This window comes from Entelurus aequoreus, linkage group LG12 (genome assembly GCF_033978785.1).
Source record: "Entelurus aequoreus isolate RoL-2023_Sb linkage group LG12, RoL_Eaeq_v1.1, whole genome shotgun sequence".
In the NCBI taxonomy this organism is placed as follows: domain Eukaryota; kingdom Metazoa; phylum Chordata; class Actinopteri; order Syngnathiformes; family Syngnathidae; genus Entelurus; species Entelurus aequoreus.
Window position 1 is genome coordinate 43,839,034 of NC_084742.1, and position 12,330 is coordinate 43,851,363.

At 39.9% G+C, this 12,330-nt stretch overlaps 1 protein-coding gene across 1 annotated transcript in view; it reads right to left on the minus strand.

Annotated features, from left to right (window-relative positions):
* LOC133662242 (pyruvate carboxylase, mitochondrial-like) overlaps positions 1–12,330 on the minus strand; it is a 687,704-nt gene that overhangs the window by 97,897 nt on the left and 577,477 nt on the right. Inside the window, exons 17-18 of the mRNA XM_062066065.1 lie at positions 10,569–10,809; positions 8,657–8,824 (exon numbers count right to left, since the gene is read on the minus strand). Coding sequence (XP_061922049.1) covers positions 8,657–8,824; positions 10,569–10,809 — 409 coding nt within the window. The remainder of the gene's footprint in view (positions 1–8,656; positions 8,825–10,568; positions 10,810–12,330) is intronic.

A 12,330-nucleotide genomic window follows, 5' to 3' on the forward strand; every position in this document is an offset into this window, starting at 1 on the left:
GTCAAAATTGGGGGGGCATAATTGTGCATGGAATTCTTTAAAAAGGCAAAGATTTTGTTGACAAATATATTTAAAGACACATCTTTGTTTTATTATAAGTTATAGTATCAACATTTTAGCTTGTTTGTTACGATATACCTTTTTACTCTTAAAATTTTTTTGGTTTCTTTTCTTCAAAGAACTCCAGCTTGTTAGTGATTCCTAGAGCCCAAAAAAAGTCTGCGGGCTATAGAGCGTCTTCTATTCGGGCTCCAGTACTCTGGAATGCCCTCCCGGTAACAGTTAGAGATGCTACCTCAGTAGAAGCATTTAAGTCCCATCTTGAAACTCATTTGTATACTCTAGCCTTTAAATAGACCCCCTTTTAGACCAGTTGATCTGCCGTTTCTTTTCTTTTCCCCTCTGCCCCCTCTCCCTTGTGGAGGGGGAGTTACACAGGTCCGGTGGCCATGGATGAAGTGCTGGCTGTCCAGAGTCAGGACCCGGGGTGGACCGCTCGCCTGTGCATCGGTTGGGGACATCTCTGCGCTGCTGACCCGTCTCTGCTCGGGATGGTCTCCTGCTGGACCCACTATGGACTGGACTCTCACTATTATGTTGGATCCACTATGGACTGGACTTTCGCTGATATGTTGGATCCACTATGGACTGGACTTTCACAATATTATGTCAGACCCACTCGACATCCATTGCTTTCGGTCTCCCCTAGACACTTGTAATTTAGGGCTATATAAATAAACATTGATTGATTGATTGATTGATTTTATTACTACAAAGTGCCAAGATCTGTCTTCTCAGCATTATTGATAGTCGAAGGCTGCACTGTTGTAGAAGTGCTCCACATATTTTAACACCTTGCCTTTCGTGACGACTTACATCCGATTACAGAGTAAATGCCTGTACCAAGAAACACTTCACGTTTTAAACAGTTGGGCGCTATTTGCTAAAGGTTTGCGTGTACTACAACACGTGCAAACTTGATAGCACACGCAAAGCGGATCTACTAAACGTGTGCAAAGTTGATTGCGTCTCTTAAGTGAGCAGAATAATCCATTTTGTCCCTACGTCTTTGTTAATATGCAGAATATATGCTGATTGTCAGAACGCACCACAATACTGGGAGGAGAAAATGACATCACATGGACAAAGATAAGACCTTCTGGAGGAAAGTTCTGTGGTCAGATGAAACAAAAATTGAGCTGTTTGGCCACAATACCCAGCAATATGTCTGGAGGAGAAAAGGTGAGGCCTTTAATCCCAGGAACACTATGCCTACCGTCAAGCATGTAGTGGTAGGATTATGCTCTGGGAATGTTTTGTTGCCAATGGAACTGGTGCTTTACAGAGAGTAAATTGGACAGTGAAAAAGGAGGATTACCTCCAAATTCTTCAGGACAACTTAAAATCATTAGCCCAGAGGTTGGGTCTTGGGCACAGTTGGGTGTTCCAACAGGACAATGACCCCAAACACACGTCAAACGTGGTAAAGGAATGGCTAAATCAGGCTAGAATTAAGGTTTTAGAATGGCCTTCCCAAAGTCCTGACTTAAACCCCATTGAGAGCATTTGGACAATGCTGAAGAAACAAGTCCATGTCAGAAAACCAACAAATTTATCTGAACTGCATCAATTTTGTCAAGAGGAGTGGTCAACAATTCAACCAGAAGCTTGCCAGAAGATTTGGTCACATTTTCAGTAGACCCATAATAAGTTCATAAAAGAACCAAACTTCATGAATGTTTTTTGTGACAAACAAGTCCAATCACTCTATCACAACAAAATAAGAGTTGTAGAAATTATTGGAAACTCAAGACAGCCATGACATTATGTTCTGTACAAGTGTATGTAAACTTTTGACCACGACTGTATATCAGACAGCACATGTATTTAGTGTGGGAAATCAGTACACCTCTTACTACACTGAAGGCTCCATATTGAAAAATCCAAATATGAAAATATTTACCGTTACCCTTGTTAGGTTCAAAGTTTTGTCCATATTGGTTTTTGTTTTATTTTGTTCACTCTTGATCTTTGTATTTCTATTTTCCTGCTGTTACTTTGGATTATAGCTGTCATTTCCCTGTTTGCCAGATCACCAGGATTCCAGTGAGTGGCAGTACCAGGAGTCACACTCTATTCAGTTTCTCAGGGGGTAAAGCACAAAGTCCAATAACCAGAGAGTTCCAGGTTTGAATTTTGCTTCCGTCCCAGTCACTGCAAGACACTTCACCCACCTCACCCCAGTACGGTTCACACTGTGGTATTAATGGGTATTCATATTTGGTGGTGGTCAGAGAGGCTGTTGGTAATTGGTAGCCACTTTTCCGTCAGTTTACTCTAAAGCAGCTGTGGATAGGAATGTAGCTTACCACCACCAACGTGTGAATGTGGACTAAAAGAATAACGGGTGTCAAACTCATTTTATATCGGGCTCCACAAGGAGAAATATCTACTCCCAAGTGGGACGGACTGGTAAAATCACGGCACGATAACTTAAAAATAAAGACAACTTCAGATTGTTTTCCTTGTTTAAAAATAGAACAAGCGCATTCTGAAAATGTACAAATCATAATGTTGTTGTTTTTTGTTTTACACTTACGTGTTGCGGTTAATAGTATTCTGTCTTTATTTGTTGTTATTTATATTTTTTACTGAATAAATTATGTGATTATGTTCATCAGTCAACTCATTGGTGTTAATTTTCAATCTATCAAGATAAAGAAATAATATCAAAATACAATTACAGGATGTTATTTATGTAGTTTGCTCACTTTCCTCGACTGGTGTACTAACATCATTATTTTTTTTACATATGTAGCATAATCTATAAAGATACAAAGAATTGCTATTGCGACATCTAGTGGACACATTTAAAACCGCGGTTTCTTTTATTCCAAAATTCCGGCTCATTTTTATACATAGCAAACTCATCCCGAGGGCCTGATAAAACCTGTTCACGGGCCTGCAGCAGCCCACAGGCCGTAAGTTTGCCACACCTGGTTTAGCGCTAAATAAATGCAATCTATTGTTGTTGTTATTATTATTATTATTACTATTATTATTATTATTGCTTAAACCAGCTGGTTGCTGGAAGTCAGTTTGTTTTAAAGCACTTGGCAAAGACGCTCTTGTGCTCAATGCTTTTTCTTTGAGGACATTTTCCTGCTTGCGACATCCAGTATCCAATATTCTTTCAAGCACTATTCGCTTGTCCATTTTTTGCCTCCCGCTGCCCTTCCTGCTGCTGAGTCTACTTTTTCTATTTTTCTTGCTACAGTGTTTTGTTTTTACTGGAGATTCTTCTTAGCCTCAAAGCAACGTTCTTTTTGTTAGTTGTTGTTTCTCCAGCTATGTGCTATGCTTTTGGTTGGAACCCATCCATCCATCCATCCATCCATCCATCCATTTTGTACCGCCTGTCCCTTTTGGGGTCGCGGAGGGTGGGGGCTGGAGCCTATCCCAGCTGCAACTTGTGTGGAAGGCGGGGTACACCCTGAAAAAATCGCCACCTTATAGCAGGAACCTACTTTGTTTTTTATTATTTATTAATACATTTACACAAATATTAAGCTTTGACCTGAATTACTGGTCAGAAGTGTCCAAAAATGTATTGCACTAATAAATGTGAAGATTTTTGCATTTAACTAACAAACATTTTATTTGACACAAAAGCACACACTGTACAGTGTTAAAAGAAATGTAAAAGGTACAATTATTTATTATAACAATTAAAACGGAAAAACTGAATTGTATTGCTTTTTTAAATTGCTATTGTTATTTAAATGTATTGTTAATACAGGGTCTCTGCAGGTTTCAACATGTCACATTTAAGACTTTTTAAGACTTTTTTAAGACCATCTTGAAAATAATTGAAGACCATTTCACATCCATACGGACAAAAAAATACAAGGACAAAGTAAAATCAGAGGTCCAGAATGAATTTTAAGTATATGAATTAGAGATGTCCGATAATATCGGCCGATAAATGCTTTAAAATGTAATATCGGAAATTATCGGTATTGTTTTTTTTATTATCGGTATCGTTTTTTTTTTTTTTTTTTTTTATTAAATCAACATAAAAAACAAAGATACACTTACAATTAATGCACCAACCCAAAAAACCTCTCTCCCCCATTTAGACTCATTCACACAAAAGGGTTTTTTCTTTCTGTTATTAATATTCTGGTTCCTACATTATATATCAATATATATCAATACAGTCTGCAAGGGATACAGTCTGTAAGCACACATGATTGTGTGTGCTGCTGGTCCACTAATAGTACTAACCTTTAACAGTTAATTTTACTCATTTTCATTAATTACTAGTTTCTATGTAACTGTTTTTATATTGTTTTACTTTCTTTTTTATTCAAGAAAATGTTTTTAATTTATTTATCTTATTTTATTTTATAATTTTTTTTTAAAAAGGACCTTATCTTCACCATACCTGGTTGTCCAAATTAGGCATAATAATGTGTTAATTCCACAACTGTATATATCGGTATCGCTTGATATCGGTATCGGTAATTAAGAGTTGGACAATATCGGAATATCGGATATCGGCAAAAAAGCCATTATCGGACATCCCTAATATGAGTTCATTCACTGCTCGTTCACATTGGAAAACAAAATGCTTAAACTACTGCAAAGTTCAAATTTGAATGACAATAACAGGACGTCTAAGTCTAAGTCTAGTGTAAACTCATTGGAAAAAAATATTAGCAAACATAGTAACAGCCAATTTTCAGATTTGCCATAGAAGAGTTTTCTTGCAAAAGGTGCAGTGTGCTTCCTATCAAGTGTTTTCATGAACATCAACATCAGCAATGGTAGAGGAAAGCACAACAATATATTGTCTGTGAAAGGGACAGTTAGCATCTCTGCTAAAGCTAAATGGTTAACTTTGGTACCGTTTTTTTCGGCTTTCAGAATTGTGCAAACGGATAAAAAACATCTACAGTACTGCTGTATCTGCACTGTAGTGAAACATGTATTATGTATTATTACTTTGAACTGTTTTATATTTTAATTTGTATCCTGTAAAGCGTCTCTGAGTACCCTGCAAAGCGCTATACCAAATAAAATGTATTATTATGATTAAAAACAGTGTGTGCAGACAGAGTGATTGTCTAAAAAGAAGGAAGGCGATTATGGTTTGCAAGCCTCAAACAGAATTTGGATGTGAATAATGTGGATAACATTGAAATGTGCTCAGCTCATTTTGTATCTGCTGTGTACGGATACATTTTTTACCTGTTTTTTGAAAACATAATGCTGATACACAAGGATTAGTTTTTATTTAGGCATGACAAGATGACATTGGCAAATCTCCATTGCTTTCCTCACCCCACAATAAGATGAGTGTAAACACTAAACAGCCTTTAATGTCGGTTGCTGTATAAACTTGGAGAAAAGATTAGGCATGAGAAGCTGACTTGGAATAATTGGAACAAATAATAGAAATAATATAAGATAATTTTTTTTTATATATAGTTTTACTGCTGAGTACACTACTATCACAGAGAAATGAGCATGTGCTTACTGTATGTAATAGTATGATTTCACAACTAAACATCTCATATTGATCTCCTTCGACAATTGGCGCCACTTAAAGGCCTACTAAAACCCACTACGACCGACCACGCAGTCTGATAGTTTATATATCAATGATGAAATCTTAACATTGCAACACATGCCAATACGGCCGGGTTAACTTATAAAGTGCAATTTTAAATTTCCTGTTAAACTTCCGGTTGAAAACGCCTTTGGATGATGACGTATGCACGTGACGTAGCCAGTGAAACAGAAGTATCGGTACCCCATTGAATCCAATACAAAATAGCTCTGTTTTCATCTCATAATTCCACAGTATTCTGGACATCTGCGTTGGTGAATCTTTTGCAATTTGTTTAATGAACAATGAAGACTGCAAAGAAGAAAGTTGTAGGTGGCGGACTACAGCAACACAACCAGGAAGACTTTGACTCGGATAGCAGACGCACTAGCCGACGCTAGCCACCGACCGCACGGATGATCGTGGTGAAGTCCTTGGCCCTTCCGCCGATCGCTGGAACGCAGGTGAGCACGGGTGTTGATGAGCAGATGAGGGCTGGCTGGCGTAGGTGGAGCGCTAATGCTTTTATCATAGCTCTGTGAGGTCCCGTTATTCTAAGTTAGCTTCAATGGCGTCATTAGCAACAGCATTTTTAAGCTTCGCCAAGCTGGAAAGCGTTAACCGTGTATTTACATGTTCATGGTTTAATAGTATTGTTGATTTTCTGTCTATCCTTCCAGTCAGCGGTTTATGTATTTTGTTTCTATCTGCATTTGAGCCCGATGCTGTCACGTTATCTCCCTAGCTAAGTTAGCTTCAATGGCGTCGTTAGCAACAGCATTGTTAACCTTCGCCAGGCTGGAAAGCATTAACCGTGTATTTACATGTCCATGGTTTAATAGTATTGTTGATCTTCTGTCTATCCTTCCAGTCAGGGGCTTATTTATTTTGTTTCTATCTGCATTTAAGCACGATGCTATCACGTTAGCTCCGTAGCTAAAGTGCTTCACCGATGTATTGTCGTGGAGATAAAAGTCACTGTGAATGTCCATTTCGCGTTTTCGACTCTCATTTTTAAGAGGATATAGTATCCGAGGTGGTTTAAAATACAAATCCGTGATCCACAATAGAAAAAGGAGAAAGTATGGAATCCAATGAGCCAGCTTGTACCTAAGTTACGGTCAGAGCGAAAAAAGATACGTCCTGCACTGCATTCTAGTCCGTCACTCTAACGTTCCTCATCCACGAATCTTTCATCCTCGCTCAAATTAATGGGGTAATCGTCGCTTTCTCGGTCCGAATCGCTCTCGCTGCTGGTGTAAACAATGGGGAAATGTGAGGAGCCCTTCAACCTGCGGCGTCAGGCTACTTCCGGTACAGGCAAGGCTTTTTTTTATCAGCGACCAAAAGTTGCGAACTTTATCGTCGATGTTCTCTACTAAATCCTTTCAGCAAAAATATGGCAGTATCGCAAAATGATCAAGTATGACACATAGAATGGATCTGCTATCCCCGTTTAAATAAGAAAATTTCATTTCAGTAGGCCTTTAAAAAAAAGTTTCCTCCGTGTTAGGGTAACGTTAATGTTTTTTAGCGTTGCAGATATGGCAGCGTTGCGCCACTATAGAGGCGCTATATCGACAGCAGCGCACCGGAAAGACCTGAAGCAACTACCGAAGAAGAAACAGATTGAATCGTGTTGTTTACCTCTACTTGGTGCATAATGTTGACCGCCGTAACAAGTGGATTTCTGCCATACGGAGCATGATACGGAGGGATCACTGGACTCCTACAGAACACTCCAGACTGTGCTGTGAACATTTTGTCTCTGGTAAGTGAACACAGCTATTAGTGTTAGCTTCGTTGCCAACCTTTTCCGACTTATAATAGATCGATTGATTGAAGAATTTACTAGAGTTTGCATAGGATCAGGTAGAGTTTAATGACGGTACAGACTGACTGGTACAAGGTCAACTAAAAGGAGTTACCCCAAGAAAGCATTACAAGCATGTTGTGTTTATTTAAAAAAACGGCCTCTATAATTTATTTATTTATTTTTTTTTTCATAAAGAAATACAATCATGTGTGCTTACGGACTGTATCCCTGCAGACTGTATTGATCTATATTGATATATAATGTATATATTGTGTTTTTTATTTTGATTTAATAATAAAAAATACAAAAAATAATAATAATAATTTTATTTTTTTATTTTTTGTGCGACCCGGTACCAATCGGTCCGCGGACCGGTGGTTGGGGACCACTGCTTTACAGCAAATTACTGTAAATTGAAAAAAACTAAAACAAAATTTGCGTTAAAATTACGGCGCATTGTCAGGATTGTACCACCTCTGCCTCAATTTGAGCCAGGAAAAACACTGACTTTGCGCTTCTTCACGCAAAACGGGGCCCCCACGGATCACGGGACCATCCGCATAACACATGTTTTGCCAATAGGGTCCTGGTGTCATCTTTTTTTGTCTCATTTAAAAATGTGAACATGAGGAAGAGAACTGTTTAAATCTCACTTTTAATTGAACTGTCAGTTGCCTTGTGGCTAGAGTGTCCGCCCTGAGATCGGCAGTTCGTGAGTTCAAACCCCGGCCGAGTCATACCAAAGACTATAAAAATGGACCCATTACCTCCCTGCTTGGCACTCGGCATCAAGGTTTGGAATTGGGGGTTAATTCACCAAAATGATTCCCGAGCGCGGCCACCACTGCTGCTCACTGCTCCCCTCACCTCCCACGGGGTGGAACAAGGGGATGGGTCAAATGCAGAGGGTAATTTCACCACACCTAGTGTGTGTGTGTGTGTGTGTGTGTGTGTGTGACTATCAGTGGTACTTTAACTTTAACTAGGAGATTTATTGATCCATTAAATGGACCACACAACCTTTGTAAATTTGTGCAAAAAGTAGAGAACTAAATCAGTAGGACAAGTATATTCATACGTTCATAAGTAAGTGTATCTGTAAATGTTAATTGGATTTTATGTTCACCCTGAAATTTCACTCAAAAGTCAAATCAACTGAGAAGCATAAAAGATACTAAAATGTAAGTGTGGAAAAGTGCAAAATTAAAACACAGCCAAAAACTAACCGCCACATCCACCACGTCTGCCCCGGACTCGGCGCACGCCAGCATGGCGGCCACCCCGGCGCCGGCGGTGTCGTGCGTGTGCACATGGATGGGCATGTCCGGGAAGCGATCCCTCAGAGCCCCCACCAGGATCTTGCTGGCCTGAGGCTTGAGCAGGCCGGCCATGTCCTGGAACACAAAGATGGAATGAGTACGTCCTAAATGTTCATAATTTCTGATTATTAATAATTACAGTCGTGGTCAAAAGTTTACATACACTTGTAAAGAACATGATGTCATGGCTGTCTTGGGGATCCAATCATTTCTACAACTGTTATTTTTTTGTGATAGAGTGATTGGATCACATACTTTATATACTTGTTGGTCACAAAAAACATTCATGAAGTTTGGTTCTTTTATGAATTTATTATGGGTCTACTGAAAATGTGACCAAATCTGCTGGGTCAAAAGTATACATACAGCAATGTTAATATTTGGTTACATGTCCCTTGGCAAGTTTCACTGCAATAAGGCGCTTTTGGTAGCCATCCACAAGCTTCTGGTTGAATTTTTGACCACTCCTCTTGACAAAATTGGTGCAGTTCAGCTAAATGTGTTGGTTTTCTGACATGGACTTGTTTCTTCAGCATTGTCCACACGTTTAAGTCAGGACTTTGGGAAGGCCATTCTAAAACCTTAATTCTAGCCTGATTTAGCCATTCCTTTACCACTTTTGACGTGTTTGGGGTCATTGTCCTGTTGGAACACCCAACTGCGCCCAAGACCCAACCTCCGGGCTGATGATTGTAGGTTGTCCTGAACAATTTGGAGGTAATCCTCCTTTTTCATTGTCCCATTTACTCTCTGTAAAGCACCAGTTCAATTGGCAGCAAAACAGGCTCAGAGCATAATACTACCACCACCATGCTTGACGGTAGGGATAGTGTTCTTGAGATTAAAGGCCACACCTTTTCTCCTCCAAACATATTGCTGGGTATTGTGGCCAAACAGCCCAATTTTTCTTTCATCTGACCACAGAACTTTCCTCCAGAAGGTCTTATCTTTGTCCATGTGATGTCAGATGAAACAAAAATTGAGCTGTTTGGCCACAATACCCAGCAATATGTTTGGAAGAGAAAACGTGAGGCCTTTAATCCCAGGAACACCAATTCCTACTATCAAGCATGGTGGTGGTAGTATTATGCTCTGGGCCTGTTTTGCTGCCAATGGAACTGGTGCTTTACAGAGAGTAAATGGGACAATGAAAAAGGAGGATTACCTCCAAATTCTTGAGGACAACCTAAAATCATCAGCCCGGAGGTTGGGTCTTGGGCGCAGTTGGGTGTTCCGACAGGACAATGACCCCAAAAATGGTAAAGGAATGGCTAAATCTGGCTAGAATTAAGGTTTAAGAATGGCCTTCCCAAAGTCCTGACTTAACCATGTGGACAATGCTAAAGAAACAAGTCCATGTCAGAAAACCAACAAATTTAGCTGAACTGCACCAATTGTGTCAAGAGGAGTGGTCAAAAAGTCAACCAGAAGCTTGTGGATGGCTACCAAAAGCGCCTTATTGCAGTGAAACTTGTCAAGGGACATGTAACCAAATATTAACATTACTGTATTTATACTTTTGACCCAGCAGATTTGGTCACATTTTCAGTTGACCCATAATAAATTCATAAAAGAACCAAACTTCATGAATGTTTTTTGGGACGAACAAGTATGTGCTCCAATCACTCTATCACAAAAAAATAAGAGTTGTAGAAATGATTGGAAACTCAAGACAGCCATGACATTATGTCCTTCACAAGTGTATGTAAACTTTTGACCACGACTGTATATATTGCTGCTCTTGAGGTTTTACTTCACCATAGTCATTTTTTAGTTAATGCCAGACTAATGCTTACCTCAATGCTCACAATTTCCTCACCTTGATACAAAGGATGTGAGTTCCAGCTTTGACCAGCTCTTCTGCCAGCTCCAGGTAGTAATCCAACGAGTACTTCTGCCTCATTGGGTCGGACACGTCTCCCGTGTACGAGATGGCGGCCTCCACGACGCCCCCTGCTGATCCGGCGGCCTCCATGCCGAGCAGCATGTTGGGCAGGTAGTTGAGGGAATCGAACACGCGGAAGATGTCCATGCCGTTTTCTTTCGCTACCTCGCAGAACCTGACAAGAGGTGGGTGGATTTATTGCAACGCAACAAAAACAGCCGTCGCTCGACAATTAATTAGTTGTCGTTATTTACAGATAACACCGCACATGCAAGTTGGGATAAGCTGTTCAAATCCGTCCATACAAAAGGCTGACTGGGGAATCCGTGCCATGATAATAGTACCTGGCTATCCTAGTCGGGTTTGCTGTGTAACTGGCAACATTTGCACAGCCACGGCCATTGTTTTGCTAAACAAACACACTCTTCACGCCGAGCCACAAGAGGATTATCAGGCGGTTCGTCCAGCGCTGCCTGGCACCACAAAAACACCGTAGCGCCCTAAATTCTGCAGTACAATTTTTTACTCGCAAAATTGGCTTCGAAAACGTCCTTCTCCTTTTGGAGGGACGGGAAGGAAGCAAAGCCAACTAACAACCGTGACCCGGTGAAACTCAATTGGAATCAATTAGACTATGGGTGTCAAACGTACGGCCCGCAGGCCTGAACAGGTTTTATGAGCGGGCGGTATAGCTTGGTTGGTAGAGCGGCCGTGCCAGCAACTTGAGGGTTCCAGGTTCGATCCCCGCTTCCGCCATCCTAGTCACTGCCGTTGTGTCCTTGGGCAAGACACTTTACCCACCTGCTCCAAGTGCCACCCACACTGGTTTAAATGTAACTTAGATATTGGGTTTCACTATGTAAAGCGCTTTGAGTCACTAGAGAAAAGCGCTATATAAATACAATTCCCTTCACTTCACTTATCCGGCCCGCGGGATGAGTTTGCTAAGTATAAAAATGAGCCGAAATGTTTGAATGAAAGAAACAGCTGTTCTAAATGTGTCCACTAGATGTCAAAATAGCTATGCTACGTATGTAAAAAAAAATAAACCACATGATGTTAGTGCACCAGTCGAGGAAAATTAGCAATTTCCATAAATAACATCCCGTAATTTGATTTTGATATACATTTTTTATCTTGATAGATTGAAAATTAACACCAATGAGTTGACTGATGAACATTATCACATAATTTATTCAGAAAGTATAAATAACGACAAATAAAAATAAAATAGCATTAACCGCAACATGTAAGTGTAAAAAAAACAAAACCCAACAACATTATGATTTGTACATTTTCAGGACGTGCTTGTTCTATTTTTAAACAAAGAAAACAATCTAAAGTTGTCTTTATTTTTAAGTTATCGTGCCGTGATTTTACCAGTAGTAGATTTTTTTCCGTGAGGCCCCCCGATCTAAAATGAGTTTGACACCCCTGAAATGCACTTTGATTCCATCTCCTCCATGAAGGCGCTCTGGCACATTTGCCTCACAAGCACCACAAAAGCAAAATAAATAAATAAATAAAAAATCTGGAAAAAGTGACAGTGTGAAGAGGAAGATGGAGGTAAATGGATCAAAGACATTAATCATAATGGTGCCCATTTTCAATGGCGGCATAAAGAGAGAGAGAGCGAGATGAATGGAAGCATAAAAATGAGCTATAAGAGCGAGGATAAATAATCTTATTGCAGAGG